The 16,753-nt window shown below is 36.1% G+C and overlaps 5 protein-coding genes and 1 pseudogene across 5 annotated transcripts in view; 5 read left to right on the plus strand and 1 right to left on the minus strand.

Moving 5' to 3' along the window:
* Nucleotides 1-16,753, minus strand: part of Garz (gartenzwerg) — a 97,801-nt gene that overhangs the window by 18,288 nt on the left and 62,760 nt on the right. The window lies entirely within an intron of this gene.
* On the plus strand, nucleotides 1,741-2,487 carry LOC113400454 (serine protease 3-like). The gene is made up of 4 exons (XM_064217559.1): nucleotides 1,741-1,839; nucleotides 1,969-2,165; nucleotides 2,241-2,364; nucleotides 2,423-2,487. Exons 2-4 carry the CDS (start codon nucleotides 1,995-1,997, stop codon nucleotides 2,485-2,487), a joined length of 360 nt encoding a protein of 119 aa, XP_064073629.1. The 5' UTR covers nucleotides 1,741-1,839; nucleotides 1,969-1,994.
* LOC113400455 (collagenase-like) lies at nucleotides 2,673-4,236 on the plus strand (annotated as a pseudogene).
* Nucleotides 5,853-7,081, plus strand: LOC113400389 (collagenase-like). The gene is made up of 5 exons (XM_026639944.2): nucleotides 5,853-6,044; nucleotides 6,131-6,398; nucleotides 6,496-6,585; nucleotides 6,659-6,855; nucleotides 6,947-7,081. Exons 1-5 carry the CDS (start codon nucleotides 5,853-5,855, stop codon nucleotides 7,049-7,051), a joined length of 852 nt encoding a protein of 283 aa, XP_026495729.1. The 3' UTR covers nucleotides 7,052-7,081.
* Nucleotides 8,992-10,350, plus strand: LOC135193728 (collagenase-like). Its single transcript, XM_064217451.1, has 5 exons — nucleotides 8,992-9,216; nucleotides 9,287-9,554; nucleotides 9,669-9,758; nucleotides 9,890-10,086; nucleotides 10,203-10,350. Exons 1-5 carry the CDS (start codon nucleotides 9,025-9,027, stop codon nucleotides 10,305-10,307), a joined length of 852 nt encoding a protein of 283 aa, XP_064073521.1. The 5' UTR covers nucleotides 8,992-9,024; the 3' UTR covers nucleotides 10,308-10,350.
* On the plus strand, nucleotides 13,904-15,354 carry LOC135193729 (collagenase-like). The gene is made up of 5 exons (XM_064217452.1): nucleotides 13,904-14,128; nucleotides 14,215-14,482; nucleotides 14,597-14,686; nucleotides 14,818-15,014; nucleotides 15,131-15,354. Exons 1-5 carry the CDS (start codon nucleotides 13,937-13,939, stop codon nucleotides 15,233-15,235), a joined length of 852 nt encoding a protein of 283 aa, XP_064073522.1. The 5' UTR covers nucleotides 13,904-13,936; the 3' UTR covers nucleotides 15,236-15,354.

A 16,753-nucleotide genomic window follows, 5' to 3' on the forward strand; every position in this document is an offset into this window, starting at 1 on the left:
ATCTGAGAACGCGAAAATAATGGTGACCAACAGTTGACGACTAAGTACACGCACACAAGTAAAGTAGGGTGACGTTTGATGAGTGTCAAGATAATAAAGTTGGCTCGTTTGTTTTAGTTCCTTTGTAGTTCGACACTCTATCTAGATATTTATTGGTTAGATCTTTCTTCATAGGTATCGAAATGATGAATTTTGCTTAATACCTTTAGAATCTTGTACGCTAAAACACTAATTCTAATTCGAACACATCATGACTAATGAATATAATCATATAAGTTATCGTGATAAGACAATGCGACCGACGGATGCTAACTCACTCCTTTGTTAAACGACTTCAAAAAATTAAGAAGGCTCGGTTGTATTTCTTTACGGTAGGGCTTTGTGCAACTCATCAGATATTCTGCCGCCAAGCAGCCATACATCTATAACTACAGGCACACGGGACATAACATCTTAGTTCCCAAGGTTAAAGGCGCATTGGCGAAGTAAGGGATGGTTACTATTTCTAACAGCGCCAATGTCTATGGGCGGTGGTGACCACTTAACATCAGATGGCAAATTTTCCGGTCCTCCTACCAATTACATAAAAATAACCAGTTTGGTCCCATTGAATTAAAAGATAAATACCACCCCTTAGAGAGAAAAAATACGACTTTTTGTTATTTTGGTTAAATTAAATATAAATATTCCAAGAATAATTTATTCAAGTAAGCTTTTACAATGAGTTATAAATCGCAATATTCAAATCAATTTTATAAAGTAAATTATTCTTGAAAATCATCTATCGACGGCATATAGCATATAATATCGGTCTTAATGTAAATTTTACACGTTTGTCGATAAAAAAGTCTAGTATTTGTCTTGAAAAATTACGGAACTAAGGTATACTCCAAATGTTTAGTTTCTTTAACTTAAACTTTTGTAGTTCGTGGAAACATTGCATTTTTTTAAATATTGATAAGAATTCCGTGCAAAGTCTGGCTGAATATTTAGTATGATTATCTATATTTTGCAATATTGTCTTTCTCAAATCGATGTCTTCATTATTAAGTACAATATGAATTTGGTAAATCCCATCAGAAGATAAGATATGACAATGGTATAAGTGGTAATGACAGCGTTTTGGGGTCCATTTAATTTTGACAGGATGAAAATTTTACTTGTTGTCCTCGGGCTTGCTTTGGCTGTAGCAGCCGAGGAGCCAATTAGTCTCTTCTACCATGAGACGATTGGTATACCAGAAGCCACAAGTATCAAGCGCGCTGAAGAAGCCCAGGAATTTGACGGAACTAGGATTATAGGCGGACAGGCTTCCTCCCTTGGAGCTCATCCTTTTTTGGTAATTTATATTCAATGCTGAATATTTTAATGCTTGAATAATTTCGAAGTTTTTAATTAAATAATGTTATCTTCGATAGGGTTTACTCACAACATTGACATCCGGTGGACAATCCGTCTGCGGTTCATCCCTAGTCACCAACAATAAGCTCGTGACAGCTGCTCATGAACAGTGAACCAGAGCCGTCAGATAACTGTCGTCCTCGGATCTATCCGCACCTTCTCTGGGGGTGTTCGTATCAACACTAACAATATCCAAATGCACGGAAGCTACAATACCAATAATCTCATATATCGATATTGATATCATCACCATCAGCTGGGTTGGTTTCACGAGGGGGTATTGTTTTTTCATTCAAAATAAAATTAATACGCATTGTAGATTCTAACCGTCCTAAATTTATATTTCAGATAATATAAACCGCATTAACATTCCTTCTGGCAGCAACAGCTACGCCGGTACTTGGGCTACCGCTGTTGGTTTTGGAAGAACCAGTGATTGTAAGTGATTATTACTTAAATTTAAAAAAAAGCATCTATCTCAAGAGACAGATTTCTGATACGGTTGGAGATAAAACATTATTTTATTTTATTTATGTAATAATTAGTAACAAGCATGTGAATTTTTAGCCACCGCTATTTCGCAAAGTCAAGCAATGAGGCATGTAAACCTTCAAGTTATCACGAACAACGTGTGCGCTTCGACTTACGGTACCAGTGTCATCATCAGCTCCACTATTTGTACTAGTGGTGCTGGTAATATCGGCTCGTGCACTGGTAATTCTGGTGGACCTCTCGCCTCTGGCAGTGGCAACAACCGTCAACTGGTCAGTGCTTTTTTTTTTTTTAAATAAACAATTGTCATATGTATGTCTATATTTAATACTGTTTCTAATCTTCAGCTTGGTGTTACATCGTTCGTCGCTAGAGCTGGTTGCCAACGTGGACTGCCCGCCGGTTTCGCAAGAGTTACCAAGAAATCCATCCGGATTCCTTTCCAGACAGGCTTACACAAAGCCCTACCGAGTATTCAATTTTTTTTTAATATAACTGTTTACATTTTGTATCTAAATGTTATAATTAGGACAGATAATAAATCAGACAGCGATCAATCAAAATTACTTTGATAAAAGACAAATATCCTATTAGTTAAGTCCTATTAACTTTTAAAAATACTATTTCTGATTTCGGGTGTTGGCGTCAATAAATCAATATTTTTATTATATACAAAAATAATACAAATGTAAAGGTCACCCTTATATTAGCAAATCCAAAACTAAAATCCGGTACAGATGTAATGATAAAATATTTCGTTCAATATAAATAGCACGAAATCGTTTACCAAATCAGGTGTTATATTAAAATGAAGATCCTTTTCATCATCATCGGTCTCGTCCTAGTGGCCACTGCTCAGGAACCAATCACAATAAACTACCACGAAGATGTTGGTATATTAGAGGCGAGACGTATCAAGTTAGCCGAGAGAGCCTTAGACTTTGATGGGTCCAGGGTTGTAGGTGGTCAAATTTCCAGTCTAGGCCAATTTCCACACTTGGTAAGTAATCATTTATTGGATCTATTCATATTTTAGGATGATAGTTGATGATGTCAGTTAATATTTCAGTGTTCATAATGATAATTTCAGGCTGGTTTGGTAATTGCTTTAACTAGCGAAAGACAGTCAGTGTGTGGACCTTCTCTCCTCTCGAACCAAAAATTGCTAACCGCTGCTCATTGTTGTAAAGACGTTCGCAATCAGGTTCGTTTATTCACCGTCGTTCTTGGTTCTATAAGATTATTTACCGGAGGCGTTCGCATTAACACCAACAATGTCGAAGTGCATGGTAGCTACAACCCTACGAACCTAAACAACGACTTTGCCATCATTACCATTCCTCGCCTTGGTTTCACCAGTAAGTGTTCATTTTCTTTGAAATTTAACTCAATAAGTTTAAGATCAATTTACATCTACATGCACCTTAGTAAACATCGCGATATAGCGAACGCGTCATTTGTAGCGTATTCAAAGTTTTTATAAAATAAAATGAACGAATGTATGTTCGTTAACCGTCTACAAGTTTATATATATAATCTCGCTGTGTCTGACACGTTATCAACTGGATCGACTGGTGCTGGAACATATGAATAAACCTCGCGTCCACTTAATTTATTTATACTCATATTTCAGATATTATCAATCGCGTCGCTCTGTCACGGGAAATAGAAATTTCGTCGGCACATTAGCCACCGCTGCCGGTTTTGGCAGAACCGGTGATGGTAGGTTTACATAATTAAATTACATATGTATATATATTTAAATTAGATTTTTGCAATTAAAGTCAGATTCCAAAATCTTCATGGGTTATATAGTTAATTATCACATGATTAGATATTTAATCAAACGATAAATCTATACTTTCAAGGCCCTTAGTGCAAAGTTATGTATGTAATTCATATGAATTGGTTCTGCTTGATCAGTACATATATTTAAACTATAAATCTTCATTGCATGTTTAGCTGCAAGTGTCACCCAGAGCCAACAATTGAGACACATCAACGTGCAAGTAATGACCAATGCGTTCTGCACAACCATATATGGTCCCGACGTCGTCATCAGCTCCACCCCGTGCACAGCCGGTGGTCGACAAAACATTTGCAGCGGTGACTCTGGCGGTCCTCTGACTATTGGTAGCGGTGGCAACAGCCAGCTGGTCAGTTAGCGACTTTTTTTTTCTATCTGATATTTCCTCAATAAATCCCATAATCAACTAAATTATTTAATATTTTCAGATCGGTATCGTGTCCTTTGGCTCGCGTTCTGGTTGCCAACGTGGTCACCCTGGCGGTTATGCAAGAGTATCTTCATTCGTATCTTGGATAAAAAAAGCACGCATATAAAAATACTTGTGGTACTTTCAATAAAATTAAACATGTCATAAGTGCAACAAATATATGTTTTTTTTTAATCTTCTTATTTATCATAAGTTAATTAAATATCTATTGTTAAAAAGAGAAAAGAAAGACCGTTTTGTTTGGAAATTGGGAAGAAACAAAGAACCCAATAAAATTAAGTCAATGCGCAGTCGAAAGTCGGAGCTCATGATGCCATGTTGTTATAGCTTATAACGAATATAAAAAGCAGTAGCCGTTTGAGTCTATTGGAATTTTCAAAAAATATGAATATCAATACATCTGCTTCAGTAGTCTATAGACTAGCTGCAGATCACGATTTTTGAGTTTATAATCCAAGTAAGGTCAGCAAAAAATATTGGACCCAAAATTTTCAGTAACAGGCTTATAGTAATTTAGGATATTTGCAGTATCATTCTTGCATTTAAAGCACGCAAAAACGCGTTTACGCGTTATCCCTCAAAGGTGATGTCAGAAGGCTGTGGCACCGACACAGACCATCACTTTTGCACAATCTTATAACTTGAACAGGAGCCAGGATTTGCCGCAGTCAACATTCGGTTAGGAGATTATTAGCAAAAATAATTTTATTAAGTGGTGTCTTGGTCAAATTATTTTATGGAATTTGAACATAACTAGACATTGAATAAAGATTACTTTATTTGGTATTAATCGTTTTAAGCTTCTATAGATCAAGATATCCTCTTATCATAGATATTGTAAACAAAAATTAAAGACCAATAACTGACTCAAATTAACCAAACTGTGCCTAAACGTAGTTTTATTTCAAAGTCCTTTACAGATTCTATAGTAAATAATATAAATTTCAATTCAATTTGTAAAACGACGATTAAAAAGTTTGCTTGAATGGTGTATATTTTGACTTCATAAATTATTTATAAATATCCTAACATAGATCTAGAGTCTAGTAACAGATATTTTAGTTACATTTCATGTTTAAATTTTTGTTGTTTAAGAAATGTATTTGTTTTTTAGTCCATATTTTCGCGACATGGTATTTGTGTTTAGATTAACCGAATCACAACAATTGTCTGTGCTACTAATAATTGCATCTCAAATATCTATAGAAAGGATTAGTATCCTTTGTTCCTTATAGAAAGGTTTAGTATTCTTTCTATATGAGGGCGACTTGTTACTTTTAATTTTTGGAACGAAGCTTACAGAAAGGACAAAGCATTATGCCGTCGCCAGGTGACCTTTCCCTCTCTATCTCAATCTATTGTATACGATTTTATATTAAAAAATACTTGTTTTTTTTTTTATTATTACAATATACACGGGATTTTTCATATCAATTTTATTATTGTAATTCAATTATTTTCAAACATTGTTAATTTAGTCCATTGCGTCTGTTTAAAACATAATATAGAGCGAAAGCAACTTGGTTCCAACAGGGTGTCCCACAACATCTCTTGATTTTATTCTATTCAAACTATTTGTTTTCTAGTACAAAAAAACGATAATCTTTGTAACTCTAACTAGAATTGCATGGTCAAATAGATAAGCTATATTGTAACAGCGATTAGATATAATTAACTATAAAAACTAGTTTATTATTTGATATTGCACATTTCGTAATGAAAATGAAATTCCTACTGGTCGCATTTGGTCTGGTACTAGCCGTCACAGCTGAGGAACTAATCACTAATAACTACCATGAATTGATTGGAATTCGCGAAGCTGCAAGAATACGCATCGCTGAGAAATCCCAGGACTTCGACGGCTCTAAAATAGTAGGAGGTCAGGCTTCTGCTCTTGGAGCACATCCTCATTTGGTATGATTTGTTAAATTTCTGTTTTATTTATACTTTGATAAAATGTTGTATGTAATATATTAAAATTCCATCAAAATATGTTTTAGGGTGGACTTGTTATAGTTTTGACCACCGGTAGCCAATCGGTGTGTGGATCTTCTCTTCTCACTAATACGAGGCTAGTAACCGCAGCTCACTGCTGGAGAGACTCTAACTCCCAGGCGCGTCAGTTCACCGTCGTCCTCGGCTCTATTCGACTTTTCTCTGGTGGTGTTCGTATTGAAACTCGCAATGTCCAAGTACACGGCAGTTACAATAGCCAGAATCTGAGAAATGACGTAGCTGTTATTTCTATAAGTCACGTGGGCTACACCAGTAAGTTACAATTTGTTTATTTCGTGATAGTAGCTGGTTTTTGAAAATGAAGCCAATTAAAAAGCTGGGTACATATTGTAATTATTATAATTTGTAGATGCAATACAGCACATTGGCCTGGCGACTGGCAGCAACAATTACGCAGGGTCTTGGGCCACCGCTGCCGGTTTTGGTAGAACGAGTGATTGTAAGTTACTTTTATTTTATTATTAATAATTTTGAATAATTAATTTTATTAAACTATTTTGTCATTTTTTCAGCCACCGGTATCTCGAATAGTCAAGCACAGAGGCATGTCAGTATGCAAGTTATTACTAACGCTGTATGCTCCAACACTTTTGGTTCAAGTATCATTATCGCCTCAACCTTATGTACCGCCACCAGCGGTGGTCAGAGCACCTGTGGTGGTGACTCGGGTGGTCCTCTAGCTATCGGCAGCGGAGCCAGCCGCCAATTAGTCAGTACTATTTTAATTATTTCTGTTTATTATTGCATGTGTTCATTTTGTTTCTTATTAAAAGTTTACATGTGTTTTTTTCTGATCACAGATTGGTATTACATCCTTCGGGTCCAGCTCAGGGTGTTCTCGTGGACTACCCGCCGGTTTTGCAAGAGTTACCTCTTTTGCCTCTTGGATCAATTCTCGATTATAATTATGATTTTAAAATATACATATTTTTATATGAATTTGTTTAATTCCTGTCGTGAAACTGTACAACATAATATACAACGAATATATCAATAGCATCAGATATGTGTTTATAAATACGAAAAACAAGGACCAGAGAATACACCATATGAAACATAAAATTACCAACCGTTCAAAACAATAAATGTCCATACTGTACGGTAGTTATCTATTGGAATTAACGAAACAAATTCGTGGCTTAGTTTAGTCACTATGCAATACTCATAATAACACAGTTACAAATATTATCAATAATTAAAAAGATACACTTGATTCAGTTGTATTTAATTTTTATTATCTATAAAAGCCGGACCAAAAGATAATCTAGAGAATGAAGTCATATTGCTAATTGATATTTGCCGAGGTGAATACATTTATTATCGAAATTTATTCGATTTTCTTCTTTAGAGGATCATCGTTAAGGATAAAGCAGTCCCCTGAACGTCGGTTCTGTTCGTCGCATGTCTTTGTCCGTTATGTTAATACATTGTAACCAGCAGAACCTGGTCGACGTATTCTTCTCTATATTCATACGAATTGCCAAAAACAACGGTTCCACTGTTTAGAAGTTGATGTGCTCCATCAGCATCTAACGGTGAGTTACAATAAAATTGTGTTAAACCTTGTCCATGAAAAATAACACATCTGTATGGCAAGGCTCAAGGAAACCAGTTTAATTAAGGAATTACTAATAAGACTATTTACCCCACGATTTAAACTTAAAGATTACGTTAGGAGTGGGGGCAACAATAGCCCAAGATGGGCCTTAAACCATTGCGCTATTGACGCTTAAATATATTCAATAATGAGTATTCGTATTGTATTGGACAGCAGTATTATTTTTTGTATATAGGATTATGTTCTGCATAATTCGCTATTTGCAATTACGTCGGTATCTGGTCCCCACAGCTGGCTTTGAAAGAGTCGCTGACGTAATCCTTTAATTACCTATAAGCAAAATATGAACATTTTTACCGTTTCGAAGAATTCAAACTTATACTTTCAGCACGGAAATAAGATATACATGAGTGTGTGTGTTTATTAAGCACAGCATAACTTAGGAGTCTTGTCTGACTTCTGAACTGCAATTTTCGGTTAAAATCCACTTGTATCCACTAAACCGGTTCGGGTCTGTATTATAGTGAATGATGTAAAATCGCTTACCACGCAACCGTATAGTAAAATATAACATATATTCTGTAGCTAAAACACTAATTAACTATTTAATGTCTATATGATAATCGGCTTTGTAACCAAAACATAAGTATGACATAAAATATATATGAACCATATATGTTGAGTAACGAAATCTCTCGAGTTACTTACAATTAAAGAACTTGAAGCTACTTTATGAGTTGATTATAAATATGTACAAAAACGTGCCAAAATTACCCAGTGGTTAAAAAGCGTACATCTTAACCGATGATTGCGATAAACTCTAAGTGGCCCAAAATTAATAGTCTTAAATCTTTATAAGAGTACTGCTAACTCACTAAGTTATTATCGTTGAAATATCTTTGAATAATTACTCCGGAAAAACCGAATTTTTGGAAAAGACCTAGTGGGTTCTCAAATGGTTCACAAAAGTTCTTCATACGCACTCCATGTTTTCGTTAAAACGCAATACTACGTAATGGCAGCTTTACTTTCGAATAACGTAAAAATACATGTTTTCATAATGAGAAAAATATGTTTTATGTCTATACAGTAATCTCGTTATGTACGTCAAATAGCTAACGTACGATAAAAGTCATCGTTCAGATTACTTTAAATTGGGATCAATCGCAACGTTTTAGCTACAGTGTGACGTTCACCTCTTAAATTAAAATTGCTTCAATTGATCAATATTAAAACGATAACAAAATTAGTAAGATAAGATTAAATTGTTTCCTATTTAAACTACGTTTTTTCACTGAACGATTCAGTACTACTTCCAACATGAAATTCCTGCTTGTCGTCGTTGGCCTGGCCCTGGCTGTCGCAGCTGAGGAGCAAATCTTCTCCAACTACCATGAGGAGATCGGTATCCCAGAAGCTGCACGCATCAAGTTCGCTGAGGACGCTCAGGACTTCGACGGCTCCAGGATCGTAGGCGGACAAATATCTTCTCTTGGCGCACACCCTCACTTGGTAAGCTATATCTTTCATGCCCGGGCAAAACTGTTTTTCTTTTATATTATAATAAACATTGATATCTCAGGGTGGTCTGGTCATCACTTTGACTGACGGCAGACAGTCAGTTTGCGGATCTTCCCTTCTCACCAACACCAGACTGGTGACTGCTGCTCACTGCTGGAGGCATGGTGGAGTCCAAGCTCGTCAATTCACCGTCGTCCTAGGCTCTGTCCGTCTCTTCTCCGGTGGCCTTCGCGTCAACTCCAACAACGTCCAGATGCACGCCAGCTACAACGAAGATCGTCTTGCAAACGATATCGCGATCATAGTCACGAGTCACATCAGTTACACCAGTAAGCAATCACTTTATTACTTCGTAGTCCATTTCAACCGGAATCTTTATATTCATCGCATCGCATAAACACAGATATAACTTTACCGTAGTTAATTGTGTTACCCTATTTTAGACGTCATCCAACGCATCGCCATCGCCAGCGGCAGTAACAACTACGCCGGTACCTGGGCCACGGCAGCCGGATTCGGTAGAACCGCTGACAGTAAGTTGCAATTACCATCAACAGTCTAATATATTACATTTTGGAATATCAACTTATCCCTTAAAAACTATCTGATAACAGACGTTGGTATCAGTTCAAATCAGTCTAACTCTTAAATATCCATTCCTCAGATGTTGGCATCAGCAACAGCCAGGAAAAGCGTCACGTTAACATGCAAGTAATCACCAACGCCGTGTGCGCCAACACTTTCGGATCCGATGTCATTATCGCCTCCACCTTGTGTACCGCCACCACCGGTGGTCAGAGCACCTGCGGCGGTGACTCCGGTGGTCCTCTAGCCATCGGCAGCGGAACTAGCCGTACTCTGGTCAGTGTTTTGTTGTTTACCTACTTAAAATGCGCTTCACATAAGTGAATCACATAAACTTTTCTAAAGTTTTATCCTGAGATAGTCATTCTATAACGAGTTCTATTCCTACACAGATCGGTATCACCTCCTTCGGCTCCAGGGCCGGCTGCTCCCGAGGCTTACCTGCCGGCTTCGCCAGAGTGACCTCATTCAACTCCTGGATCAATGCCCGTCTATAATAAGCATACCGCCTATTTATTGAATGTTGCTATTCAAAATACCGGACTGTTGCATTTATTTACAGCGTATGCTAAGTAATGAAAATAATTTTGTAAGTGCTATTTGATAATAAATAAAAAATAATTCAAAAAATAATTTCTTCAAGCTGTGTCTTATTTTCTCTCCTTTCGGCATACTGCAGTAGTACTCCAATATAATGCACCGTGCATTATACTCGCTGATCGAAATGACAAGTTTTGTTAATGTTAATCACTTATCCTTGAATATTACAGAAAATATAGTGACGGGTTTTGTTACATATTCAATATATACGATGTAAAAAAAGTGTAAATTTATGTCGTTACTTTACTTTGACCGGTAGAAATTAGAGAGATGCCGATTATAACTTTGTCCGACTAACCGATTAATCGATTGTACAGAGACCGACTAGTCGGTCGACTCATAAAATAATGTAATTTCTCCTGTACACATTTTATCAAAATATATATACATATATAATAAAAGAAGCAAATCGGCACTTTTTGTCGAATAGTCGCCGACTAGTCGGAACATCTTTAGTAGAAAAATGAAAATCGATTTTTTAGGCTACTATTTAAGAGTAAGGGACAGACGTTAAAGCGGTTCTAAATACTTATCCCGTAAGAGGCTTAAATAGGGGACAGTTTATATGGAAGCAGGTGTTAAATGTCAATCAAAAGTCCACGTGCACTTTTGATAGATATTCCTGGTTCGCAAATAACATTTCGCAGTAAACGAAAAACAGCTGATCAGGAATGTCAATGCTCGGAAGATTAAACTCATAACGCAGCGAATTAACCCACATTACAACACTCCTGGAAACATATGTAGCGACTAATTCGCAAATGATGGTTTAAATGAATGACTCTATTGGAACAATAAAAACAGAAATTTGTAATCTAAGGCTTACTCATATCGAAATAAAAAAATCATTTGATAATAACATAGCTAAAATTATATATACAAACGATATTTGTAACGTTTTTAACAAACATTTCGCAACAATAGGTTCCCTCTTAGCAAAAAGAATACCAACACAATACCACAGCATCCTAAACCCGATTAATACAATCAATGAACATCATGAACTTCTAACATTCAAACCGTGTAATTCCGGTGAGATTGTAAGACTGATAAGGGATCTAGATTCGAATGCAAGTAGTGGCATAGACAAGATTAGCATAAAAGTATTAAAATGTTTATGTAATTTTATATCAAAATATCTGGCATACTGTTTTATCAAGTTTGTGTCTGAAGGAATATTCCCAGACTCATTAAAGATCGCAAAACTAACACCTATATACAAATCTGGATTTTTAACAGACCCAGATAACTATCGTCCAATATCTGTGCTACCTGTTCTCTCAAAAAAAGTAGAAAAGTTAATTCACATCCGCTTAATAACGCATTTGGAATATTTTGATTTGATCTCTGAACGACAATACCGTTTTAGAGCTAGAAGTAACACCACTGCTGCAACTGTAGATCTAGTAACAAAAAAAAGACAGAACCTAGATAAAAAGAACATAGCTCTGGGCGTATTTATCGACTTAAAAAAGCCTTCAATACCGTAAGTCATAAACTTTTACTACATAAACTTCAAAACATAGGTATCAAAGGTGCTGTACGATTGTAAATGTTAAAATCATACCTAATAAACAGATTGCAGATCGTCAAAATTGATGATATACAAAGTAGTGCTTTGCCTGTCACCTGTGGAGACCCACAGGGCTCAATTTTGGGACCACTTCTCTTTTTAAATTATGTGAACAATATTGCAACTTTGAAACTAAATGGTCATCTTACTTTGTACGCAGATGACACCTGTTTAGTAACATAAATGAAAAATTCTCAAGCTCAACATGATCTAAATGTTCTGCATAAATGGTTTAATCATAATGTTTTAACTATTAACGCTTCCAAAACTTGTTACATTGTATTTAAAACTAAAAATAAAATGATTGCACCGCATGATCCATTAAATGTTGACAATTTTCCAACTGTGAAAAATGTTTAGGTTTACGAATGGACAATCACTTAACTTTTAAATATCAAGTAGACTACATAAAAAACTTTCTTCTATAATTGGGTCATTAACAAATATTTCAAAATGCATAACAAAAAAACTAAAGTATAACATCTCCAATTGTCTAGTAAAATCGCATTTATTGTATTTAATAGAAATATGGGGTAATACTCGAAAAACAAAACTGCAAGAACTTCAAAGAAAACAAAATCAATTAATTAAAAAGACTTTTTCAATATCCACCATGTATATAATTCTTGTATTCTTATTAGAAAATATATTAATAAATCGATACATTCAGATTTGACGTTTATAAAACATGTAAACACAGTTAACGGGTTTAAGTCTCAACTCTAAAAATATATTTTAGAGAATACCCACTTCTGTAGCGATTAATATATATATATACAGCGATTTAATTATATTCTATTCCGTTAACTAAGTACCTATACGGCGAATATTTTTATTGTTACGTTTAACATATTGTTCTCATGTAAGTGAATCTGTCTTTTTGAGAATAAATTCTTTAAACCCAAATTCTGCCACATGTATATTAAACAGCCCGCATTGGAGCAGCGTGGTGGAGCAGGTTCCCAAAATTTTCCTCTAAAGGGAGGGGAGAGCAGCGGGACTTCACTATACTTTTTTATGTAGAAAAACTAAGCAAACAGAAAATAAAAATGATATACAGAGAAAAATATAAAATACGGATTCCAGTCAAAATTCTGTCCATCGCACGAACTTCAAGAACTAAGTAGTATATCAAGAAAATGGTGAAAGAATCTGATTAATAAATCTATCCGCAGTTTAAAAGTCAGACATTTTGTAGCAAGCGAAAGCAATAGAAACACGGCTATTGCGTTAGTATATGAAAAGCAGATTTTCAATGGCATTTATTCCAGAGACGAAAGTCATACTTCACAGTTATAGAAAACATAGCTGTTTGAATCACTACATATCCGCCTGTTAAGACAGCGAGCAATAATGTTGTAGTATTACTTGATACAATAAAAATATTGTAGCAAGTAAACAAGCAAGTCCAAATTTAACGTTACATTTTTGAATAAACTTAAAGTGGCCCCAAATTTATAGTCTTAAATCTTTATAAGAGTACTGCTAACTCACTAAGTTATTATCGCTAAATATCTTTGAATAATTACTGCGGAAAAACAGAATATTTGGAAAGAGCTAATTCGTTTTCGTATACTATCATAAAAGTTCTTCAGACGCACTCCATATTTTCGTTACAACGCTGTAATCTCGAACGCAATACTACTAAATGACAGCTTTACTTTCGAATAACGTAAAAATACATGTTTTCATAATGAGAAAAATATGTTTTATGTCTATACAGTAATCTCGTTATGTACGTCAAATAGCTAACGTGCGATAAAAGTCATCGTTCAGATTACTTTAAATTGGGATCAATCGCAACGTTTTAGCTACAGTGTGACGTTCACCTCTTAAATTAAAATTGCTTCAATTGATCAATATTAAAACGATAACAAAATTAGTAAGATAAGATTAAATTGTTTCCTATTTAAACTACGTTTTTTCACTGAACGATTCAGTACTACTTCCAACATGAAATTCCTGCTTGTCGTCGTTGGCCTGGCCCTGGCTGTCGCAGCTGAGGAGCAAATCTTCTCCAACTACCATGAGGAGATCGGTATCCCAGAAGCTGCACGCATCAAGTTCGCTGAGGACGCTCAGGACTTCGACGGCTCCAGGATCGTAGGCGGACAAATATCTACTCTTGGCGCACACCCTCACTTGGTAAGCTATATCTTAGTCGTGCCATATCTTTCATGCCCGGGCAAAACTGTTTTTCTTTTATATTATAATAAACATTGATATCTCAGGGTGGTCTGGTCATCACTTTGACTGACGGCAGACAGTCAGTTTGCGGATCTTCCCTTCTCACCAACACCAGACTGGTGACTGCTGCTCACTGCTGGAGGCATGGTGGAGTCCAAGCTCGTCAATTCACCGTCGTCCTAGGCTCTGTCCGTCTCTTCTCCGGTGGCCTTCGCGTCAACTCCAACAACGTCCAGATGCACGCCAGCTACAACGAAGATCGTCTTGCAAACGATATCGCGATCATAGTCACGAGTCACATCAGTTACACCAGTAAGCAATCACTTTATTACTTCGTAGTCCATTTCAACCGGAATCTTTATATTCATCGCATCGCATAAACACAGATATAACTTTACCGTAGTTAATTGTGTTACCCTATTTTAGACGTCATCCAACGCATCGCCATCGCCAGCGGCAGTAACAACTACGCCGGTACCTGGGCCACGGCAGCCGGATTCGGTAGAACCGCTGACAGTAAGTTGCAATTACCATCAACAGTCTAATATATTACATTTTGGAATATCAACTTATCCCTTAAAAACTATCTGATAACAGACGTTGGTATCAGTTCAAATCAGTCTAACTCTTAAATATCCATTCCTCAGATGTTGGCATCAGCAACAGCCAGGAAAAGCGTCACGTTAACATGCAAGTAATCACCAACGCCGTGTGCGCCAACACTTTCGGATCCGATGTCATTATCGCCTCCACCTTGTGTACCGCCACCACCGGTGGTCAGAGCACCTGCGGCGGAGACTCCGGTGGTCCTCTAGCCATCGGCAGCGGAACTAGCCGTACTCTGGTCAGTGTTTTGTTGTTTACCTACTTAAAATGCGCTTCACATAAGTGAATCACATAAACTTTTCTAAAGTTTTATCCTGAGATCGTCATTCTATAACGAGTTCTATTCCTACACAGATCGGTATCACCTCCTTCGGCTCCAGGGCCGGCTGCTCCCGAGGCTTACCTGCCGGCTTCGCCAGAGTGACCTCATTCAACTCCTGGATCAATGCCCGTCTATAATAAGCATACCGCCTATTTATTGAATGTTGCTATTCAAAATACCGGACTGTTGCATTTATTTACAGCGTATGCTAAGTAATGAAAATAATTTTGTAAGTGCTATTTGATAATAAATATAAAATAATTCAAAAAATAATTTCTTCAAGCTGTGTCTTATTTTCTCTCCTTTCGGCATACTGCAGTAGTACTCCAATATAATGCACCGTGCATTATACTCGCTGATCGAAATGACAAGTTTTGTTAATGTTAATCACTTATCCTTGAATATTACAGAAAATATAGTGACGGGTTTTGTTACATATTCAATATATACGATGTAAAAAAAGTGTAAATTTATGTCGTTACTTTACTTTGACCGGTAGAAATTAGAGAGATGCCGATTATAACTTTGGCCGACTAACCGATTAATCGATTGTACAGAGACCGACTAGTCGGTCGACTCATAAAATAATGTAATTTCTCCTGTACACATTTTATCAAAATATATATACATATATAATAAAAGAAGCAAATCGGCACTTTTTGTCGAATAGTCGCCGACTAGTCGGAACATCTTTAGTAGAAAAATGAAAATCGATTTTTTAGGCTACTATTTAAGAGTAAGGGACAGACGTTAAAGCGGTTCTAAATACTTATCCCGTAAGAGGCTTAAATAGGGGACAGTTTATATGGAAGCAGGTGTTAAATGTCAATCAAAAGTCCACGTGCACTTTTGATAGATATTCCTGGTTCGCAAATAACATTTCGCAGTAAACGAAAAACAGCTGATCAGGAATGTCAATGCTCGGAAGATTAAACTCATAACGCAGCGAATTAACCCACATTACAACACTCCTGGAAACATATGTAGCGACTAATTCGCAAATGATGGTTTAAATGAATGACTCTATTGGAACAATAAAAACAGAAATTTGTAATCTAAGGCTTACTCATGTCGAAATAAAAAAATCATTTGATAATAACATAGCTAAAATTATATATACAAACGATATTTGTAACGTTTTTAACAAACATTTCGCAACAATAGGTTCCCTCTTAGCAAAAAGAATACCAACACAATACCACAGCATCCTAAACCCGATTAATACAATCAATGAACATCATGAACTTCTAACATTCAAACCGTGTAATTCCGGTGAGATTGTAAGACTGATAAGGGATCTAGATTCGAATGCAAGTAGTGGCATAGACAAGATTAGCATAAAAGTATTAAAATGTTTATGTAATTTTATATCAAAATATCTGGCATACTGTTTTATCAAGCTTGTGTCTGAAGGAATATTCCCAGACTCATTAAAGATCGCAAAACTAACACCTATATACAAATCTGGATTTTTAATAGACCCAGATAACTATCGTCCAATATCTGTGCTACCTGTTCTCTCAAAAAAAGTAGAAAAGTTAATTCACATCCGCTTAATAACGTATTTGGAATATTTTGATTTGATCTCTGAACGACAATACCGTTTTAGAGCTAGAAGTAACACCACTGCTGCAACTGTAGATCTAGTAACAAAA

This window comes from Vanessa tameamea, chromosome 17 (assembly GCF_037043105.1).
Source record: "Vanessa tameamea isolate UH-Manoa-2023 chromosome 17, ilVanTame1 primary haplotype, whole genome shotgun sequence".
NCBI classification, from domain to species: Eukaryota; Metazoa; Arthropoda; class Insecta; order Lepidoptera; family Nymphalidae; genus Vanessa; species Vanessa tameamea.

Bases quoted from the DNA above. Each gene is read 5' to 3' on its own strand.
- LOC113400454 (XM_064217559.1), top strand. From the start codon at position 1,995: ATGAGGCATGTAAACCTTCAAGTTATCACGAACAACGTGTGCGCTTCG. The intron at 2,166-2,240 runs GTCAGTGCTTTT...TCTAATCTTCAG, and splicing joins GTGGCAACAACCGTCAACTG to CTTGGTGTTACATCGTTCGT. The intron at 2,365-2,422 runs GTATTCAATTTT...TGTTATAATTAG, and splicing joins CTTACACAAAGCCCTACCGA to GACAGATAATAAATCAGACA.
- LOC113400389 (XM_026639944.2), top strand. From the start codon at position 5,853: ATGAAATTCCTACTGGTCGCATTTGGTCTGGTACTAGCCGTCACAGCT. The intron at 6,045-6,130 runs GTATGATTTGTT...AATATGTTTTAG, and splicing joins TTGGAGCACATCCTCATTTG to GGTGGACTTGTTATAGTTTT. The intron at 6,586-6,658 runs GTAAGTTACTTT...TCATTTTTTCAG, and splicing joins TTTTGGTAGAACGAGTGATT to CCACCGGTATCTCGAATAGT.
- LOC135193728 (XM_064217451.1), top strand. From the start codon at position 9,025: ATGAAATTCCTGCTTGTCGTCGTTGGCCTGGCCCTGGCTGTCGCAGCT. The intron at 9,555-9,668 runs GTAAGCAATCAC...ACCCTATTTTAG, and splicing joins GAGTCACATCAGTTACACCA to ACGTCATCCAACGCATCGCC. The intron at 9,759-9,889 runs GTAAGTTGCAAT...TCCATTCCTCAG, and splicing joins ATTCGGTAGAACCGCTGACA to ATGTTGGCATCAGCAACAGC.
- LOC135193729 (XM_064217452.1), top strand. From the start codon at position 13,937: ATGAAATTCCTGCTTGTCGTCGTTGGCCTGGCCCTGGCTGTCGCAGCT. The intron at 14,129-14,214 runs GTAAGCTATATC...TTGATATCTCAG, and splicing joins TTGGCGCACACCCTCACTTG to GGTGGTCTGGTCATCACTTT. The intron at 14,483-14,596 runs GTAAGCAATCAC...ACCCTATTTTAG, and splicing joins GAGTCACATCAGTTACACCA to ACGTCATCCAACGCATCGCC.